We start from the raw sequence: 19,195 nt of genomic DNA, 5'->3' as shown, positions 1-19,195 counted from the left end.
ACAGAATGATGTATGTAGATGAGAGTCTGCACAAATGTTGTAGGTACCTTAGGCAATTACATATTGTATCCGTAGAGACAATCTACACATAGCTTAGACGGTAGTGTGTATGTATATACTCGGTACTATATTTAAGCTTAATTACATTTACGTATCATAAACGATATCTTGTGTCCTGTGTATGAAATGAAGAGCCTGTCTCTAGCGATGTGTGATAATGTGGTAGGAGGCCGTACAGTTCATACAGTATATCTTATGCATATAGCGTCGTTTAAATGGTCGTGACGAGTGATAGGGGACGGGGGGAATATACTCGTACGAAGTACATACATATACATATATGTACGCATAGTATGCATAATTGATATTTGCGTTAGTTTTTGTGAATGAAGGAGAATCTTGTGCGATACATTTGCTTGCTTGGAAAAAAGTACAGAAACTCTCATATTCAGCATAGTATGTACAGTAGTTGTGGTAGTATATGTGGTAGTTCATGGTGTATTTGCAATCGAATATGTATGAGGATATGAGTGTAGGAGAGTAGGCTACAATTTACTTAGGCTATAGAATACATACATACATACAATAAAGGCAATTTGTATATCTCTTTCTGATTTGTTAGATCTACTATTTGGATACGTCATATGTGTATTGCATGTTGTGTGTGTGTGTGTTATGAGGGGGTGTGGGGGTTTCTTTAAGTGTCAAATAGTTTGTTCAAAATAAAGCTCGATTTTTGTTCGAAAAGTTCTCAATGGATTCTGAATCGGTGATGAGATTCGTTCAATGTGTAAAATAGATGTATGTGTAGAATAAAGGCAGCTTAAAATGATGAATTAACAATAATTTAAATGTACAAATAATTACTAAATAATTGAGATTTGTTTATGTTCTACAAGAGTCTGCACAGGGTCTAGGCGCTAGGCTTACAAATAACACTTAACAGAGAGCTAGAGAGATTCATTGCCATCCTTATTATAGTATTTCTCTTTTGTTTTCTCATTTGTTTCTTTCTCTTCTCAACACAAGGCCACATGAAATATTGAAAATAGAAATTTTCATAAACTTTTCCTCCCCCAGAGAGATAATTAAAACCAGGAAGGGAGGTATCCCAGAGGGATGCAGAGGGAGCAGAAAACTTGACCAAAACATGCAGAATAATCAATAATTTTCTATAGACTTTTTACATTCAGCTGTGGATGCTCTCTGTGGCTGCGGCTGCGGCTGCGACGGCGGCTGTGGCTCTGACATCCATCATTCTTCAACGGAACAATAGCTCATCGTCGGGCTCGAACTGGAATAGTTCCGCCTTCTCCCAGTCCTATACGTCGCTCTGCTTGGCATTCGTGTTGATGATGAAGGCCCCGTTGATGTGGCCATTGGCATGCGATTTGCCATTGTGTGGCGTGTAGAGATTCGTCAGGCCATTCTTGCCATTGGCAATCATGATGGCCGTGTGGGGCGTGCCGCCGTTCAGCTGTGCCACCAGCGGATTTTTTGTGGCCTCCGCCGGCGGTGTGGTCAGCGGCGGCGTCACCGGCGAGGGTTTAATCAGCTCCAGCTTGTCGTCTGTGGAGCCCTTCAGCGGCGACTTGACCAGTGCTCCATTGCCCACATTTCCAAGCGGCTTGCGATGGGGCAGGGCGAAGCGCAGCTTATCCCAGAACCACGGATCGCCCCACTTCAGGTAGGTGTTCATCTTGAGGTACGCCTTCAGCTCCTCGTCCAGCTTCTCCACGTCTCCGATGTCCGAGTAGATGACCACAATGATGCGGGCACGGCCCTCGTTCAGGGCCGCTCTGTGGGCCGCCCGGAACTCCATGCGCGCCCACTCCGACTCGATGAAGTTCTGGCTGAGCACGATGATGGTGCGTCGCGAGTCCGCCACAGAGCGCACGATATTCTCGGGAATGAAGCCGCCGACCAGCCAGTCGCGTTCGTGCACACAGAGCTGGAACTTCTGGGGTCCGTGCTCCAGCTGGGGGACGAGGTACTGCTCGATGAAGCTCTGGTCCTTGTGCGAGTACGAGATGAAGGCATCGAACTTCTTGTCCTTGTCCAGCTCCTCCTCGGTGACGAACCACAGGAACATGTTGTGCGCGTACAGCCAGATCTTGATCTCCGTTTGGTATTTGTAGTAGAGGGCGGCCGTGATGCCAGCCAGGAAGCCAGCCAGAGAGATGATCACAGCCATCGCAATGAAGACGCCCTTCTCCTCCGGACAGATATCGTTCGTCGAGAGCTCCGCCATTCGTGTGGGCATCTCGGCGTCCATGCACAGCATCTCACCGCGATCCCCGATCCTCTCGTAGTTGCTCTGCGTGAAGAGCAGCAGCGGCTTGGCCTCGCAGTTGCAGATCCACGGATTGCCCGACAGCATCAGCGATCGTCTGGGCATCGTGCGATTGAGGAAGCCCAGCACAGAGGTGTTCAGTGCCTGCAGATGGTTGCGCCGCACATCGAGGTGCTTCAAATTGGGCGGCAGTCGGTCCACATCGATGTGGGTGAGATTGTTGCCGGCCAAGTGGAGGCTCGTTACGTTCTCGTAGCCGGGAGAGCGGGCCGGAGGCAGGCTGAGCAGCGTATTGTTGTCCAGATAGAGTTCCATGATGTGCAGATTGTCGTAGAGGGTGGGCAGCTCTGGCACCTTGGTGAGATTGCCCTCGTGGCATTTAATGACCAGCGCCTTGTCGAAGGTGCGCACCCAGCATCTGCAGCCGCGCGGACACCGCCGCTGGCCGGGCTCCTCTGCACTGCCGATGGGACAGATGAGCTCCTTCGGCGGCACCAGACGCACTGGCAGATCCAGCAGGTTGTGCGGCTGACTGCAGGTGAGTCGATCCGTGTAGAACCTGAACTGTTTGGCATACTCCGGCACATGGGCGCCCCTCACCAGCTGCACGAACCACAGCAGAGTGCAGTCGCACACCAGAGGATTATCGTTCAGATCTATGCGAAGGACACTCGAGGACATCTCCCCATCGGGCATCACCGCCAGCTCCTGATAGAAGTTGATTCTGCTGATCTGATTGTGGGTGATGTTCACCAACAAATTGGACTTGGACAGGAACTGCAGATCCTCGTAGATCAGGGAGCTAATGTTGTTGTAGCTCAGATCGAGCTCCTGCAGCTTAACCAGATTGAAGTTCCAGTCCCGATAGATGAACATAATGGAGTTGTTGCGCAGATTGAGGGTCTGGAGCTTGGTCAAATGAATGAACGGGGAATTCAACTGCTCCTGGAGTATGCTGCTGAGCAGAGGCTGCTGCAAGTCAATCAGATTATGCTCCATGCTGATCTGCAGCAGTTCCGTGTTCGCGGCAAAGGCATTCGAGGCAATGGTTTTCACGAGATTATTGTTCATGTTGAGCGTTTCCAGTTTTTCCAATTTGCTGAATATGTCACTATAGAGAGGATGAGAGGAGGGACAAACACACACAGAGAAATGTGATTAGTGGAGGATTAGAGAGAGAAACCTTTTGGCTTGCAAAACCCACCTGCTTATGTCTGTGATCATATTCTCAGCCAGATTCAAGTCCACCAACTTGATGGTGTGCTCAAAGAACGTGTCCGGCAGATATGTCAATTTATTGTTGCTCAAGTCAAGACTCAAAAGGTTCGTCTGATGCTCCAGCAGCTTGGCTGGCAATGTGCTCAGATAGTTGTCCCGCAGCGAGATGTTGGTGATCTCCGTGGACTGCTCCAAGAGGTCACTGGGCAGTGTCTCGAGATCACAGCGAAGGAGCAGGACCCTCAGCTCTGGCTGATTGGCAAACAGTCGGGCGGGCAGCGTGGACAGGGGCACACGGTTGTTCAGCAGACGAACCTGCCTCAGCTGTTTGTTGTGCTCGAAGAGGCCCTCGGGCAGGGATCGGAAGTGATTCGCACTCAGGTTGATCTCCGTGAGATTTGTGAGCAGCGAGAAGACATCGTGGGGCAGCTGCTCAATGCCGTTGGCATGCAGATCCACATCCACCACAGAGCTGGCGCCCTCAAAGTCGTGCTTGGTCAGATTGTGCAGCTGATTGCTCCACAGATTCAAGTGCCGCAGCTTGGGCATCCTACTGAACACGCCATGGGGCAGGTGCTTCAGGCCATTGCTGCCCAATTCGAGGGACTCCAGATTCTCCAGGTTGTCAAACAGATGCGCTGGCAATTCCACAATATTCGCCCGAAGATCCAGCCAACTGAGGTTGCGCAGATCCGCGAGAAAGTCCGCCGGAATGTACGTGAACCGACGCGAGGTAAACCGCAGACGCTTCAGGTTCTGCAGGCGATCCAAGTGCCGACGCGTGATGTTCACTCCCAGATTGTCGCTCTCAAAGATGAGCATCTTGGGACTCCGGATGCCCAGGTGCTCCAGTATGCCCGCAATCGGCGTGTGTCCGGGCAACGGGCATCGCTGGATTTGCACCCGTTCGATCTCTCCGATCCTCAGTGGCGGCAGCTGCTTGTACTCATTCGCATCCGTCAGATTGCACTCGATCTGGACATTCGAATTGGGCCGGATGGCCAGACGGAATTTTGGATACACATTGTAGGCATTCGCGGGGCAGTAGATCTCGTATTCGGCCATCGACGGTGCGCACTGGCAGGACGAACTGACGCTCAGTTCGTTGCACTCGTCCCGCCCGAAGGCCGCCTCGCCGGCATGCCACTGCAACAGCTGCAGCAGCACTACCAGCAGCAGCTTGAAGGCCGCTCTCAGTCGACTCATGGCGCTGATGATGATTACGTTCTGTCTCTATGGGATTCCTTTTGCTGCAAGTGGAAAGGGAGAACGCATAATTAGCAAAGAAGTAAATCTAATTGCAGCTGTAATTAATAACCGTCAAGTTTTTGATTAAAACTTCGGGGAAGGAGGCACAGGCACAGGCACAGCGGAGGACATTTGTCATTATCATAATGACACGACAGCCGTAACGAGTATTCGAAAATGTAATGACAAGGCAGCCAAGGACTGAGCGCCAGTACGACTTTTAGTTAATTATATGGCACGATGAGTAAGAGTAAAAATAAAACACAATTTAAATGAAAATGTTTGCTCTTTGATAAATGATTATATGTACATACATGCACACGTACGTATGCATACGCTTATATCCTTAAAAAAGAAAAGCACCTGCTCATTACTAGATGGCTCTGCTAAAGTATATTCGAAATGTCGCTAAATAAAAAGACAGTTAATTAAGCGCGCAAGTCAACATTTTTGACAATCCAGCAAAAATATTTCATTAGCAGCACACACACGCACACGCAAAGCCATGTGTATGCCACACTCGCAAACCCTTTCTGAAAAATGAATTCAATTTAAATGTAGTCTACATTTGGGGGCTGAAAAAGCCTTTGGAGTCCCGTTGTCCTGGGCCATTACGTGCAAACACACACACACACGAACACAAGCAAACAGCACACAGAGCGCCATGTCACAGCTCCAAAGCGACACCTAGCGGCAACAGCAGGTGTATAAATAAAGCACGCATTAGAGATGTGCACTTTGTGTGGCATTGGGGGTAACGTAAGCGAACGAAAGGGAACATCAGGCATTATAGGCACGAACTTAGAAGCAAAATAATGATGGTATGAATAACCTGAATTTGATTTATGAGGAGATTTTGCTGAATTAAAATCAGTTTGGAATAATAAGGATTTCTTTCTTGGCATACCAATGAATTAAATAACAGCTGTTCATCGACGAAACAATCGAAAATAGTGTAGAAACACACAATAAATATTTGTTTAAAGTGCTGATTAGATTGATTGATTGTTATATATCAATGAATATTCTGCTAGTTATTTGAATACTTTTTGAATCTACATTTCACAGCTTTATTTTAAAATGAATCGGCCATCCTTTTCCTTTCACAGCTCATTTTCTGCAGATTCTACGGTTTCTGGGTCATGTGATCCACGAAATCAAAAGCATACGAGTATAGAAGTATTATTTTCTCGAAACCAGAGTGCCCCACAAAAGTGCTAACATCTCTTAAAATCACGCACGAGGAATCTCTCGATTGGCCTCCACATCCAACGTGCGTGCGTTTGTGCGGCAAGCAATGTTGCATTTCATGGATGAGCCACCTCGAAACCACGCCCCACTACTGTACGCCCGCAATCCCTTCTACCGGCTACCTTCTCTCCAGAGTGAGCTCCTCTGTCCCTCCACCCATGTGGTGTAATTACGGTCAGAGAGTGTATACAATTTTGTAAAGCGTTCTGAAGCTTCTTCTACTGCGAGTGCATGTACTTCTTATCCGTATACGGTCCGTTCCGTCCGTCAGCTCCATTGTACCGATGTCCGTTGTCCGGGCCAGTGTCTGTATCCCGGTATCCTCGTATGCATATTCTACGTGTGGCCACTCCACCGGTCTTTGTGCATTTAATGAATTTGTCATGCACTCGAGTGCTGCATAATACGAGCACGAGATTTTGTTAAAGCTTCTAGATCAACTTGAGCGACAGACAGGACGAGGAGTTCTGTCGGTTCTGTCTTTGTCCCTTCAAAGTATTCCCACGTACTATCTCTTTCAGATGCTGACAATCTAATTGTGCCCATTACGAACAATTTGAAAGGAATTCAATTAAAAGTTTTTCGGCTGTTCGTTGGCTGCCTTCTTGCCCGTCTGTCACTTTACTTTAGGCCATAGAAAGGGAACTTCAGGCCATCTATTGCATCTACCCGGACGCAAAAAAGTTCTCTGGCCTCTCCGGGAGGCTTTCGAATGAAATTTTGATAAGGCAATTTAATTATGCGCGCCGTAATTTGATTTCCAAATTGGTGACTTTTCCATTAATTAGAGGGCCCAACAATGATGAAATTTACAGTGTCGCCTCTGGCTACACTGCCCCTGGCAGCTCGGGGGAAGGCGGGAAGTGGAAAATCATATTGATTTTCCTGCCATTGCTTGGGACAATTGCCTTAGTTTCGCTTTGTTAACTTGATACATTTGATAAGCCAGGCCTAAACAACGATAAACATATTTTAGCCATTTTAAAGATTATTTTTGTTGTATTTGCTATGGAGAAAACAAAGCCTTAGGTCGATAGATATGCATATACTCTAGACAAAAGTGGTCCTATATTTGGAACATCATATTTGACGTATCCTTTAAGGTAGTAAAAATATTATTACCTTTTACAAATATAAGTTTTTCCATGAAACTTGTTGAATTTTACTTTGAAAGCCAAGAGATATGTTTTCAAAGTCTTATTTATTTTCTCAAGTATTCTTCTATCCAAAATATGCTTGAACTTTAATAGTTTTGTTTGCTTTTCGATATTTTCTATGCGAAATCGAGCTGGAACAACTCTTGAATGTTTAAGCTGTTAGTCGGAGGAAGAGGCACGTCTGACAGTAGCAGCAGCAGCAGCAGCAGCACCATCAGCAGCAGGGCACTTGGTGCTCAGCAGAAGTTCATTTTGAGCTCAACACCTTGTTTGGGGCCATGGCTTGTGGCACTACGCTCCTATTTGTGTAGCCAACTTCAATTTCGCATAAAACTTTAAGCACACTTTTTCACCCAATGAGCCAGCACTCGTCTGCTGTGTTTTGCCTTTTAAATTTCTTATCTAAACTGGCTTCGGCTTTTTTCATTCAGCCAGGCCAAGCCAAGGAGGCAGCAGACCGACCGACCGCCCGACCGACCGACCGACCTGACCACCTTGGCCAAGTTGGCTATTGTTGTGTTCGGGTGCTGCCGTAGTTGCCGTTGCTGTTGCTGTTCTTTTGCCAAGATTTTAAACATTTATATTCACTTAGGAAAATTACTTTTCGCTTTTATGCGACGCTGGCCGTGTAAATATCCTGCAACGAGCTGGAACCTGGCTTCAATCCACATTCACATCCACATCCACATTGATATCCCGAACGCGTTTGTTTATGCAATCTAATCTGTGGGCGGGCGAAAGTGTGGGTTTTCTCTGCTGACAGCTTGCCTCAAGCGGAACGCGTGCGGCAAAGTGTCATTCGATCTGAAGGGACCATCAAGGGCTTCAAGTGTTTTCCTACTCCAACCACTTTCGGGGCTGTCCTCAAAATTAATTGTTCTCCTTGTGCCAAAACCTTGCTTAGTCATTAAAAATAATTGTTAATTTTCCACATGCCTACAAAATGCCTTTGGAAAATTATGAAGCCACCTTTCCTTCAAGTGCGACCCCGCAGGCGTTCCGCTCGATTTAAAATTTTTGTCTGTTTTAATTAGACGCTCGCTTGGTGCTCTAGGTGTCGTTAATAAAGGTTAGCAAAGTTTAACATCCAAGCCGCTCAGATTTTTCACACATTTTCACCCACACACACATGCTGAGAGAAACCTCAATATCACATACACACACCCCCATACAATATACAATATACCATTCCTCGCACTCGATTCTCATTCCCCGTCGTAGAGATTCACAGACATTCCAGTTGAGTGCGCATTTTTGCACTCACATACCCCTGCCGCGCTTCCGTTTCCGGTATGTAACGGTACTAAATTCATTAGGCACACTAAATTACAACCACAGGCATGCTACGCCACAGTGTGTGGCATGATGATGTTGCCAGCCACCAAAGCAGCTGCCTAGAGAAGCCGCCTCTCGCCACAGAGCAGAAAGTCTCCCATTGAGTGGAGCCAGGTTTGGGCTGGGTAGGGGTATCCTTTCCCTGTTACCTTGAATTTTTTTTGCTCACCCAAGGAGTACGAAATAGTACCCACAATGTAAGCCGGGGAGGTGCGTGTGTGTGTGTGTGTATATCCTACTGTTATTTAATAGTCGTAGTGTACCGCCCACAGCGTGCTCTTGGAAAATTGGCTTTCCACGGCAGGCAGCCCGCCGCAGTGAGAGCATTTTGCGCGTCTTATTGCACGGCAGCCCCATTTAATGGTGAACTTTTCTTAATGCCTGCAGAGTCGGGGATTAAGGCAGTGCCAAAGCGTTTTTAATGGCGTTGACATATTGTTTCGTTCCTTTAATGAGAAATTTTCGAAAATAAAACGGCGGGGGGCAATAATTAAACAAGAGTAAGCCACGGGGGGGCGAGGGGGGGGGGGGGGGGGGGGGGGGGGGGGGGGGGGGGGGGGGGGGGGGGGCCCCACAGACGGCGCCGCGGCGGACGCCGGAGGCCACACCCAGTGGGTATAAAAACAGCAGCAGAACAGAAGTAGCAGCAGCAATGTCAGTGGCAGTGGCAGTGGCAGCTATGGAAGTGCCACACACTTACTTACGCACAAACACACGCATACACAAGCATTCATCAATCAACATGACTAATTACTACAATTTCTGCCAAGCAGCAGGAGACTCCTGTTGTCCTGCCTGCCCCTCTGGGGGAATGAGAGAGAGAGCTCAAGAGAGAGAGCAAAAGAAAATCGTACAAGTTGTTTAACAATTTCTTATTAAAAACTTACAAATGCTTGGAGAGCGAAAAGTTCTTACACGCATCGTGAGGGTAAGCTCTTGGCCCACAACTGTGGTTTTTTGTATCTTATTGCACCGAAATGTTTTCATTTTTCCCCTTCGTCCTTTCATGGGAAGTATATGTGTGTGTGGGGTGTGTGTGCTGCTGCTGCTGTTGCTGCTTGTTTGCCAAAGGATTTCAATTCCCCCAAAAACTTTTGCAAGTCTTTGGGTACCCTTCCCACACATCTCTGACATTCCACTCCCACTCCCATGTTTCTGGTTTTACACACTTAACCCCCCTCGCCCTCCATCACCCTCTCTCTCTCTCTGCATAAACACTTTCGGTGCAGGGCAGGCAGCTGCGAGGCATGTTTATATAGCCAGCTAGTATTGCTTGTAATATTGGGATGGGGTTGAATGTATTGGCAACCAAAGCTCTGAGTAAACATCTGTGCTCCCATGATGGAAATGTGTGTGGGCGGGCGTGGGAGGGTCCTTCTAAGCGGGTCTTAATATTGGAAATTGTTCAATATGTGATTGGTCATGTTGCAACTGCAGTGGCAGTGGCAGTGCCACTAGATACAAATGCCATGGGGTGGCCACTCAAATGCCAGGCAGTACACACTTAAATTCAATGCTGCAGATACAATCTCAAGGCACTAGATACAAAAATAGTGAAACAATCCGTTCGATTGCATTTGAGGTTTACGAGAGCCCAGAGTCCAGAGTCCAGCATGTGGTTTCCTACGGAAACTTTAACCGAAAAAGGTAAAGCCCTTGCAGCTAATTATGCGCCAGAAATCGCATCCGAAAGGTTGAAGCCTCTTGAAATGAATTCATTAAATCCTGCCTTCATTATTTATGGCTTACACCTTCTGCAGAATTTTATGCTTAAGCGTAAAGCGCATTCCAGAGAACACAAGACAGACAGACAGACAGACAGGCAGGCAGACAGACAGACGAGGATGAGAACTCTGCCAGCACTGCAGACAAAGCGAACGTGAAACAAGAAAGTAAGTCCGACCATCAGAGCCGAAGTATTTTATACTCTCAAAGAAGGATTATTTTTTATAGGTTTTTCTGATTTAAGATTATATTTGAGCGAGAGATATATGATTGTAAAACTGTGATTGAATTATCTATAGATACGACAAAGTATTTCTTATGAAAAATATAAAATTTCAACGGCTTTCAATGTTATAATGGCTTTTGATATAATATTGTGATCGGTTCAATAGATTTTTGTATGCCAGTTATATCTATGATTAAAGGACCCTTGTCTGTTAAAGCAATTAAGAATAGATATATTCCCCGCACTGCCTCGCACACACCTCTGGAAAAACAGCATACCCTCAGTTTGGTGTGTGAGGGTGCAGAGAGTACAAAAATATCTCGAAGCTGCTTACGCGATGACGCCTCTGCTTAAGTGCAAACCGCCGCCGGCTTGGCGATTCGCTCAAGTGCAAGGCTACTGGGGGGAAAGGGAGAGAGAGATAGAGAGAGAGAAAGATGGAAAAATACACACAGACAGTGCACTGGGCGAGATGGGAGACTGTGCCTCGAAATTCTCTCATTTAAATGTAAAATTTCTATTAGTAAATGCATCCCAGCAGCTGCTCAACTTTTAAGCAGACAAAAAGCGGAGTGGAGCGTCGTAGCTCAACTTCAAAGTCAACGACAAATCCATAAGATACTCATTCACTCATTTGGCAGAGGAGAAGTTACTGCGTACTCCCACCAGCTGCACAACTCGCTGAAAGTTCAAGTTGCACGCAAGAGGCTGAGGCGGCGGCAGCGGCAGCGGCAGCTTCAGCTGCTAAGCAGATGAAAGAAAAAGGGGTTAAGACCTGATTTGAGGCACACACACACACACACCCCAGAGAGTGCGAAGGGTCTCCTCTCTTCAGATCTGGTTGAAAGCCAGAGCCGCGCTCATTGTCTGAGAAATAGAAAGGCAGGCAAGACGATGCCGATGCAGCTTTTTTTTGTCTTCTTGACTTTTTTTCGCGTTGCCAAGTCAGCGAAAAGTCACGGGGCGGCACGGGACACGGGGCACGGGACAGGGGGCAGAACTTGCCAAGTGAAAGGCTTTGTAATGTCATTTGTCTGTTAATCATGTTGTCGTCCCCAAGTTGCTGCGCAAAGTTTTAGCATAATGCGCTCGTGCCCGGGACAAATGCAGAAACTTGTTGAGCCAGGGCCTTCATCATCATCATCATCATGATCCGTGGGGTGGAGTGGTGCCCAGGGAGTGGAGCCATGGCGTGGATTGAGGCCAGGCATGCGTGACGCATTCATGTTTAATAGTTGGCCCATTGTTGGCCCAGGTCGATGATGATGATGTTGTTGCTGCTGCTCCTGTCCGCCGCATGCCTTTGAGGTTGACCAGAACGCCGAAGCGCCTGGTGGCGCTGATTGTTGTTTGCTTTGGAATGGGTGCTGGTGCCCCAACATTTCGACCGTTTCGACCAGGCGGAGCTTAGGCCACTCAAATGGATACTCTGCGGTTGACTTGGCTGCCACTCATAGTCATTCTCATACCCATGCCCATTCCCCTGCTCACTTAGCGCACATCCTGAGCAGGCAGTACTCTTGTTGTTGTTTAGCTTAGTTTCGTTGGAAGAGCAAACATTTAACGTAAATTGATTTCCACTCGCCCAACCGATGATGTACTCAAGTGGATCTACAAGTACTCCCATTCCGAGGGAGCTGAACAAAAGGTGCAAAGAATTCTCGTTTACTCAGCGCTTGATTATTCCACACATTCCATCATCAATCTTTAGCAGCAGTCCACTTTTCCACTATTCTACTATTCCACTTCCAACTTGTCATTTCCTTAAGCCAGAGCTTAGTTTTGTGCTGGTTCTGGAGCGCTCCTTAAGCGACTAAGTAAATTTATCTGCAACTTCCACACACGCACAGTCCATCACATAAATAAACAACTGGGGGTACGCTCGGACAGCTGGCTGGCAGGGATAGGGACAGGGACAGGGACATAGGCAGGCAGTCAATAGGAATGGGAATAAAATAATAGACACCCAGTCCTCGGTTCCACATTCAATTTTTCCCTTCAACTCTCCTTTCAGTCGGTGGAGGAGGAGAAGGCGCAGGCATCATCGTAAATGAAAATGTCGTCCAAGCTGCACGCTCGTCCGTTCAGCGTTCATTTGAAGAACATTTTATGGGCCAGCAATGCCATGAGTATATCTAAGTGGCAGTCGTATTGTAAATAATACAGCATAATGCCCCCTTGCACCAACAGTCCGCAGTCAGTCCGACAATCCGCCAGAGTGTGGCGGCGGCCACAACTTGCTGCGATTGCCATGGGACGCACGCGCGTACTCTTCAATTACCGACAACGACAACGACGAAGACGAGGACGAGAAGGAGTACGCGATATTGGAGAAGGACTGGGGAGAACCAGCCTTTGGGGCTGTCTTCAATCCACTGGGACAGGTTCTACAACTACTTAATTTTTCGTATACCCAGCCCACAGCCTGCTTACTGCCGCTTACTGCATTCAAACTTTTTCTGTTGCCTTTGCGATTGCCATTGCCTTTGCCTCTGTCTCTCTGGGCATTTTATGCTTTCTTGATTTCTATTTATTCTGCCTGTCGTTGTCGCAATGGTAGCAGCAGCGGCAGTGGCAGTGGCAGTCGTCGTTGCCCGCTCTGTTTGTTTACTGTTTTCCTGTCCGCTGCCGGCCCTCATAATTTGCGCTTTGTTTTACCTATTAATCGTAAAGCAAAAAGGGTGTTTTGTATTTGTGGCTGAGCATGTAACAGGCGGAAGAAAGGAACGTCTGTGGATCATGGATCATGGCAGGAAATCCCACGTTAATGGAGATAATATTTTTTTTTTAATTTCACTATTGTTACAATTTTCAAGAGGGTAGCAAATCATTAGCAGAATTTTATTTAGATATATTGCTTCCCAATTAGTGGGTATCCTTGAGTCGCTAGATTTCCCACTCCTTGTATTGTATGCAGTTTAATTCGCGTACCCTCAGCAACAGCTCTGAAGCCCCTTCCCAATCCCTTCTTTTGTTCTTTCGATTGTGTTCTGTTTTAGTTCTGCTTGTTGTTTAAATGTGAGTCACGTTTAAAGTTGTTTTCGTCTGCTCCGCACTCTGGGGCCTTAAATGGTATGCCACTCCATGATTATGGTGGCAGAAGAGGAGGCATCGTCGTTCCCTCCCATCCTCCATGGAGTATACAGCCCAGCCCCATATATAGCGCTAATTGTGAACATTTTGCGCTTGTTATAAATAAATGCACACGATTTTGTTGGTTTTTCTATTTTGTGCTGTTCCTACTGTTACTCTTGGGGTTCAATATGGTGGCATGGCATCATTTTTGGCAGCTTTTGGTCGCTACTATTAAACAAAAGAAAAAACCCGCAGTTGCATCTCAGTCTCCGGCGATAATTAAGAGACATTAGCGCATTTGGCCTGGCGCCAGTCGACTTCTTAGCCATGGCGTCGACAAAGTTTTCCAAGTTTTTCCCACAGACAAAAAGCAGTTGCGTAGCGAGTAAATCACTCTGATTAGTTTTTGGGATTAGTTTCAGTCGACAGTTATCCGGTAAATTAGTTCAAATAAATATTTTTATATGTTCTGTTTGAGAGCATACGAGTATTTTCATTCGAATGGACTTATCTGTGACAGGATTTAATCCCAGTTCGATACAAATATATATATGTAAAAATGTTGAATATTCGGGACATGCAGTCCGCGACCACATCCGTTTAAAACCGATTTTGGCTTAAATTTATATGAATTTTCGTTTCATTTTATTTGATTTCCCTCTTGATTTTCGGGTTATTTATTGTTTTAAGGTCAATTTTTGTTATGGTTTTATTTTATGGGGCCCTTTTAGATTCGTTGGGCATTAAAAATGCATAAATATTGACGGAATCCGTCGGGGCTTTGATTAACATTTAAAACTCTCTCGAATATGTGCTGAAATATGTGCGCATTTATAGAGACATTAACATTTATCATAGCTTTTCCAGTGGGGATCCACTGCTTAACATAAATTCGCCAATTGCCGAGCAGCATGAGAAGGATGAGCACCATGGACGGACCGAGCGAACGAACGACCGACCACAGTGGCGATAAATAAAGATTAAAATTTCTGGGAAATGTTCACAAAAGTGCCCTGGCACTTCATTTCAATTTATGCACACAAGTATTTATATGGCAACGCACATGCATTTGCACACACTGACACTCGCACACTGGAGGTTGTGCAGTGATAAATCAAAAATTGCTGCTTACTTTTTGGCGTCATAAAGAAATATTCCAGAGGTCTCTGGCTGGTGTCTGGGGTCCTGTGCGTGCATTTATTTGCATTGTTCCCACACAATAAATGCAATTTCATGTTTCAATTGCAAACAAACAAAAAAAAAAAGGAAGGGAAAGTCAACTCGGGGAGTCTGCCCATTACGGGCGGAACAACAACAACAGCAAAGGGCGCCATTACTGGGCGCAAGTGAAAAATCAAAATGGCGCCCGAGCTGAAAGTAAAAACATTATGTATACGCCGAGTGGTACCGAGTATTAAAATTCACAGCGTGCCTTCCGATTTTTATGCACGCGCGTTCCACCCTACCCTACCATTTGCTTCTGGACACTTTCAGTTTTTGCCTTTGTTTGCATTTTTATGGCCATTAAATCAAAGTGCAAATAAAAGAAAGTAAATAAAAAAATTTGTTACAACCTTAATAGAGGTATAGCCAGAGGTAGGAGGGGGATAGGGAGTGAAGGGGGGGGGGGGTGAATTGCTGGTCTTTTGGTTCACAAATGAAATGCTGAAATCTTGTCATAAAAATGCGAGAATTCGTAAAGTGCACTTTATGCGCTACGTTTGTGACCAGCGCCCGCATCCGCCACTCCCACACGTAATGAACGGACTATGGGGCATGCCACACAGTCCTTTCCACTGGTGGGAATATTGCATCAAGAAAATGAATAAACAAGTGGGATTGATGATGAGGGATAAGAGAGAAAAGTGTGTGCGTGAGCATGAAATAACCTGGCGAGAGCTCTTGAGCAAAGTATTCAAGGTTCAATATGCATAATGGTATTGTTGTACACGAAGAGAAGAGAAAAATTAAAGCAAGGCCATGATCCTGCATTTTATGGTTGCTTTAAATGATAGATATTTACTCTGAATAGCTAGGATTCGTACAGTTTCGGTATCTCTATATCTAATCCAAAATTTAACATTGCTAATTACATCATTATGCATTTTCCTATGTGACATCTTTTGGCTGTTAATTTCCCTTTAATTATGCTTTAATATTTAGACCAACAATAATTACACACACCCACACCCAGTCTCTATCAACCAAATATTTAGCATAATTGTTGGCTAGAAATTCCAGCCGAAGCCCTTGGCCAGAGCGGTGAGCCAAATGCGGGGGGAAAAGCTGGCTCTGGCCGCAGTGGTGACACTTGAAAACCAAACAAAAATAATTTCCTGGTAATACGCATAAAATTGTCGTATATTTACATAATGTGCACATATTATCCCGAGGAAAATATTTCAGTTGCAGGAGCAGCAGTCGCTCGCCGCTTGCTCGCTCTTTCGCTCTGCTGCATTAATTGGTTTTTCGTTAAAATATTTTCTGGCCAACAAGGGTCGGTCGGCCGTTGGGGTTAGGAGACCCAACCCACACCCGAGTACCCGGGAGGCAGAGGTGTTGAAAACTATGCAATTTTATATGCAAATGCAAATTTAATGAGCTTTAACCCAACGACGGGGCTGCGACTCTGTCATGTGTATGTGTGTATGTGCGTTGGTGCATGTGCTTGTGCGGGTGTTAATTTTTGCTTTTCTGCTGAACATTTTTGGTTAATTTTTAATTTTAATTGCAGTCGCTTGTTTAAAGTTTTATCTTATTTATTTTGTTGTATTTTGCATAATTATGCATTGGCCATTGGCCGACTGTCAACATGGCATGTGCCATGGCGCTTATCCAAATAAACATTTTATTATTTATTTGACAAATACTCGTACATAGTCAGCCGCCGGAGGTCAATGTACCATGTGGTTTTTGGTGTTTTTTGTTTGGAGTGGAATGTAGTGAAATGCTGTTTTTTCAATACACGGTATGCTAAAGGATACTAGGGTGTATACTTTTCGTGTACACTGTATATGTCAGCGAGCAGAAAGTGTTTTCTGTTCTAGCTTTCCAGCTAAACTTGAATGGAGCACATCCCCCACCAATTTTCGCCTGAGTACCAGGTAGCACATTGTCGATGCACTCCACCTACAACTCGTTTTTTTCTGCCTTTTTGGGGGTGACATGGCATCAATTAAACTAATTGCGCATTTAAATTGGCAAATTATTGCCTCGTTCTTTAATAATATATTATTTATTTGTGCAATCAATTTGCATAAAGTCAAATAAACTGATGAACATTGTTGTTGCTCTGTTGTTGGTCTATGGGTCATGGTTATGGCTTCCAGTACCAGGCTGCAATTTCATTGCCATTTCCAAATGCAATTTAAATTTTTGTATAGAGTTTGCCTTTTGCCTTTTGCCTTTTGCTTATGCTTGTGGGTGGCATTTGGAGTACATAGCCCGAAATGCTTTCATTTTAATTTGCGGTTAGCCCTGTTCCAGTTGCAGAGGGTTGCCAGGGTTTTCCGGGATCGGTCGGGGTCACCGGTCACCGGTTTGGCGGCGTCACTGGTCACTGGCAAAACCAATTAAGTGGGCTCTAAAGCTTGGCCAACGAGAGCCGCATACGAGTGTAGACTACGGTTCTGGGAGCGCGTCAAATTGAAAACCATTTGAGAACGTTTAACCGTTTTTGCGGCCTTTGTTTTTTTTCGGTTTTCTGTTTTTTCATTGCCATTGCTGCTAACTTTGTGCAAAATTTAATTAAATTCTTTAGCTCTTTGAGCCGCAGGGATACTGGGATACAACGATGCACTCTTAGCGCATAATTTGTCTGCCAGTTCAGTGCTGTATGCTATATGCAGCAGTTGCATGCAACAAAACGCACAAAAAAAGCGCAAAGAGAGATACATTCATGCATACATATGTACATATATCCACATGTATTGCCAGAGTGTTGCATACAGCTTGGGGCATAGCTCTCACTCGTGTGTGAGTGCCTGCCTGCACCACCACAGAAGTATATTAATAGTTGCTGTGGCGCCTCCTCCTGTCCCTACCACCACCACCACCACAATAAAGCCTTTGCAGCCATTTTTTTAGTGCCACTTTTTGTGTGGCATTTGTTTTAGACGCCCATAAAAGTGCCGCCAGAAAATGTTTAAAAAGTGTTTTTCCTTATGCAACAGCCACGACAAAGTGTTTGTGGCATATACTCGTAGTGTGCCCCCTTTTTCATGCCCGTACTGTTGACATTTAAAAACAAACAAAAAATAGTGTCTGTCACAATGCATTTTCGCATTTTGCATCCGCAAAGAGAGCAAACCGAGGGCGGGGAGGTGGGTGGTGCCACCAGAAGTGGCAATAAAACAAAGAAAACCAGAATGGCTTCTAGGGTGCGATATCCTGGAATATAGAACAAGTAAGTGTAAAAGTATGAAAACTGAATTATCAGGTATCAGATTTTGGTATGAAATTGCAGAAAGATACATTTTCTGCATTTATCACTAGAAAAAAAAGGGTTTCTTTAACAGAAATTGATATCGGCTTAAAGGAACCGATTGTTCATGATATATTGAATGATCTATGATGATGAGGAAATATGTTTTAATTCATAGGCAGGCAAAAGCTTCCTTTTCGGCGGGTAAAACTTCTCTTCGTACACCAAGCATGAAAGGTATAAAAAATTCTTTATGTGTTGTGTGCGGCTGACAGTGAGTGATAAAAGTTATGAACTCTTTGGGAAATTCACTAAAAAATGTACAAGTGTTAGAAGCGTTGTGTGTGTACGGGCATGCATCCTGTTGCCATATATTCTCAAAGTGTCATATTCTTTTTGGAGAGAGAAAGAGAGCGTTGCACATTTATGAAATATAATTGCGGTTTTCCATTTCTGTTTTTTGTTTTTTTTTTTTTTTGCTGTTTTGTTTGTTTTTGCTCCATTTTCTGGGCAGCGTGCGACCCTTACAACAACTCGGTGCTAAAACATATTTATTTAATGCAATTTATTTATGTTTTCCCCATTCGTTCTTTGCTCAATTAAACAGACAACCGCAGAAAAAATGCAAACATACAAAAAAAACATATCATATTAAATGAAGACTGAATTCAAAACTGAGTTTTGTGTAATATTTAATACGTAATCATATATAAATAATTGGATACCAAATGCATTCTTTATGACTGCTTTTCGTTGGTTGAATAAATTATAATTTTTAATGAATATTTATTAGCAGAGCGCTGTCATAATATTTATTTTCACTTACCTTTCGCCTGTCGAGCCTCTGCTGCTGCTTAATGGAAAGAATAGCTAGAATCCTTGAATTCTTTTTTCCTGCTGCTTCTGCAATCGGCTGCTTTCTTCTACTGACGTTGCAGCTTTCTGTACATTTTTAATGTATTTTTAAGTAATTTACTGCAACAAAAAAGCGTGAAAAATATGCAAATTAGTTGATGGTGCCACAAAACAAGAAAAGGGGGGGAATGGCATGATGTGGGGCATAGCTGATTAGCATTTCAAATGAGTGTCGGAGGCCGGGCGTGGCATAGCCGGGCCAGGCCGGTCCGTGCCATTTCTTTAGCGACTTTTCAGCTTTTTGCCAGACAAGTGCCTGTATGCATATGTGTGTGGGTGGATGGGTGGTTGTGCTGTCATTATGACACTAATTATGTCATACATATGCA

At 45.0% G+C, this 19,195-nt stretch overlaps 1 protein-coding gene across 1 annotated transcript in view; it reads right to left on the bottom strand.

The window, feature by feature from the left end:
- The window catches only part of LOC111067639 (protein toll), a 50,214-nt gene continuing 31,019 nt past the window's right edge, over positions 1 to 19,195 (bottom strand). Inside the window, exons 2-4 of the mRNA XM_022356858.2 lie at positions 18,778 to 18,926; positions 3,498 to 4,761; positions 1 to 3,404 (exon numbers count right to left, since the gene is read on the bottom strand). Of these exons, the coding sequence (XP_022212550.1) occupies positions 1,322 to 3,404; positions 3,498 to 4,717 (3,303 nt within the window). The 5' untranslated portion in view covers positions 4,718 to 4,761; positions 18,778 to 18,926 and the 3' untranslated portion in view covers positions 1 to 1,321. The remainder of the gene's footprint in view (positions 3,405 to 3,497; positions 4,762 to 18,777; positions 18,927 to 19,195) is intronic.

This window comes from Drosophila obscura, unplaced genomic scaffold (assembly GCF_018151105.1).
Source record: "Drosophila obscura isolate BZ-5 IFL unplaced genomic scaffold, ASM1815110v1 contig_192, whole genome shotgun sequence".
NCBI classification, from domain to species: Eukaryota; Metazoa; Arthropoda; class Insecta; order Diptera; family Drosophilidae; genus Drosophila; species Drosophila obscura.
The sequence above is the reverse complement of the archived record's forward strand: the minus strand, read 5'-3'. Positions and strand labels throughout refer to the sequence as shown.